The sequence below is a fragment of the Octopus bimaculoides genome, unplaced genomic scaffold, assembly GCF_001194135.2.
Source record: "Octopus bimaculoides isolate UCB-OBI-ISO-001 unplaced genomic scaffold, ASM119413v2 Scaffold_43208, whole genome shotgun sequence".
In the NCBI taxonomy this organism is placed as follows: Eukaryota; Metazoa; Mollusca; class Cephalopoda; order Octopoda; family Octopodidae; genus Octopus; species Octopus bimaculoides.
Window position 1 is genome coordinate 23,233 of NW_026307425.1, and position 2,935 is coordinate 26,167.

The 2,935-nt window shown below is 31.7% G+C and overlaps 1 protein-coding gene across 1 annotated transcript; it reads left to right on the forward strand.

Moving 5' to 3' along the window:
• Positions 1–687: 687 nt before the first annotated feature.
• Positions 688–2,892, forward strand: LOC128251345 (small heat shock protein hspM-like). The gene is made up of 2 exons (XM_052978213.1): positions 688–1,598; positions 2,599–2,892. The coding sequence occupies exons 1-2, from the start codon at positions 1,226–1,228 to the stop codon at positions 2,685–2,687; spliced, it is 462 nt and encodes a 153-aa protein (XP_052834173.1). The 5' UTR covers positions 688–1,225; the 3' UTR covers positions 2,688–2,892.
• The last annotated feature ends 43 nt before the right edge of the window (positions 2,893–2,935 follow it).

Below are 2,935 nucleotides of genomic sequence, written 5' to 3' on the forward strand. Positions count from 1 at the left end.
ATATATATATATATATATTTATATAACTTATGTATGTATATATATATTTAACTGTGTTTAAATACTTATATTTTGCAATATCCACGTATGAAGATGTACATTATACACAGCTGTATGTGTAGCGTATATTAGACATAAGCACCAATCTGAAACAGAAATGGAGCAACAGGCCCCTCTCTCCGCCTCTCAAATGCATATATATATATATGTGTGTATAAATATATGCATGTTTATATATTTATCTATTTGTTAATGTATATAATATACATACATACTTTCACATACACATTCCTATACACACACACACACAAACAGATCGTATATGTGTATGTGTGTACACGTGCGATGAATTTTGTTTAAAGTAAAGCAATTTTTGCTGATTCAGTTAACTATTTAAATATCATCAATCAGCTATTTTCCTTTAATTTTTACTTCTAAAGTGACAATAACTTTATTTATTTATTTTTCTAATATGTATAATCGTTATTTAATGTAATATTTAATCCCTTTGAAAAGATTAAAAGTTGATTAAATTCAGAGAAACTGTAACAGAGAAAAGTTTTTGCTGATAAAATAAAAGCGAAACTGAAAATGGCGTCAATTGTTTTTGTGAGAAAGTAAAGAAAGAAGGCGTGTGTGTGTGTGAATATGAAAGTGGGAGAGACAAGTTAGTTGGAGGAAATAGTTGTTTATGTGAATGCTTGCTTCGGTTTAGCAAATAGTAGGCTGGAAATGTAAGGATTGCTTTAAATAAAGCTAGAAGAAAGGGGAGAAGAAATCCATAGGTGAAAGTGACAAAAAGTTTGGTCGGCCACGTGCTGTGCCATGAAAGACAGGAAACGACCGCCAAAGGTGCCTCTCGCTTTAGTTCCGGTTTTATTATGCATTTTTTTCAGCTATTTTTTGTTAAATTCATTCCACCATAACATATTCTCGTTGTCGACGTTAATAACAACTTTTTACTATCACCCATCCTGGTTATTGTATAGGAAGACATTGATAAGGAGAAAGTTTACAACTTTGAAACCCTCCCTTCTCTATTTGTCATTACTAGAAAGGCGAGGCGACACAGTTTCTCTATAACTTGTTACCGTCCCCGCTCTTCTGCTGTTTGCCCTCCTTTTTCTTTTTCCTTCTTCGCCTTCACACATGCACGGATTCTGTAGACCATTATAATACACACCCACACAGAAGTATACACAGAGAGAGACCCTGTAGAAGGTTAATGGCTTCACTTCTACGAGTCTCGGATAGGAATAAACAGAAGAAACAGAAAAACAACTATGGATGGGTGCGCCTAAGTACCTTTATGGCGGAGGATCAAGATCCATCTCTTGTCGACAAAATGGTAAAGAACACGTCTTCGAGTTCGCCATCTCATCACGAAAACTGTTGTAATGGCCATCACCACCACCATCAACAGCAACAACACAACAACAACAACAACAATAATAATAATATTCATAACAACAATGAGAGCAACAAGTCTTCTGGGGAGACCGACCCTGAAAAAGTTCGGGAAAGTTATGAAACAAATGGTTTATCAGGCGAACAGTCTGAAAAACAACAGGAAACATATTGCAATCACTCTCATACAGGTAAGACAAACATCACCACAAACTTTAACTATTTTTTATTTACATTCATTAACTTAAAACAACTTTAGTAATATCTCTGTCTGAAATATAAACCTTCCGCTTCAAAACGGTTTTAAAATATCCATTTCTCTATAATAATAGACCATTAAAGGCCAGCCAGTTTTAATGTGTTTAATAGTGAAAGTGCGTACTGGCACCTATTTCAAATCTGAATTTACTGATTTAATTTATATTTTTTTACTTCTACTGAAATGATTGCGAACAGCAACGAAAGAAAATCGACGGACAAACAACTGATTGATTGTTTAATCAACGCGTTTAAATAAACAATCGATTAGTAAGTTCTTTCGATAGTTCACCAATTGATTAATAATAAAGAAGGGGAATTGAACCTGTGCGTGTGTTATTATCACTGGACTGATGACGCATCCAAGGCACAACAAAATGCAGTTATATGTGTGTGTGTGTGTATATATATATTATATATGTATGTATATATACGTATATTGACAAATAGACTTTACTCTGTACCTCTATTACTACTTCTGTGAAAACTAATTGTTTTCTTATGTATGTATATATATATATAAGTATATATATATATAAATATATATATATATATAATGCGTGTGTATATGTATGTGTATATAAATGTATGTGTATATATGTATATGTATATATATATATATGTATGTATGTATATATATATGTATGTATATATATGTATGTATATATATGTGTGTATATATATATGTATATGTATATATATGTATATATATATATGTATATATATGTATATATATATATGTATATATATGTATATATATATATATGTATGTATATATATGTGTATATATGTATGTATATATATGTGTATGTATATATATATATGCATGTATATGTATATATATATGTATGTATATATATATATATATGTTTGTATGTACATCTAAATATATGTATGTATATATATTTTTTCATTTTTTTTCATTTTATCTAGTTTCAGCTCATGAGCTGTGGCCATGCTGGGGCACCGCCATTTGGTGTTGCTACATAATTTTACTTCATGAATTTTACTTCAGTAATTGACATTTGGTGCATGAGAGAGTTTGATGCAGCTGCCCTCATCTGCACCTCTTGCTGCGAAGTTGATTCATCTGGGACACTTGACAGGAAGAGGTCCAGCTTAATTTTGAAGACACCTACACCCACCCAATGCAGGTCTCTTATGTCCTTCGGGAGGATACTGAAGAGCTGTGGCCAGGCTATTGCAATATCTTGTCCTACATCTTGATGGCATATGTGTGTATATATATATATATATATATATATATATA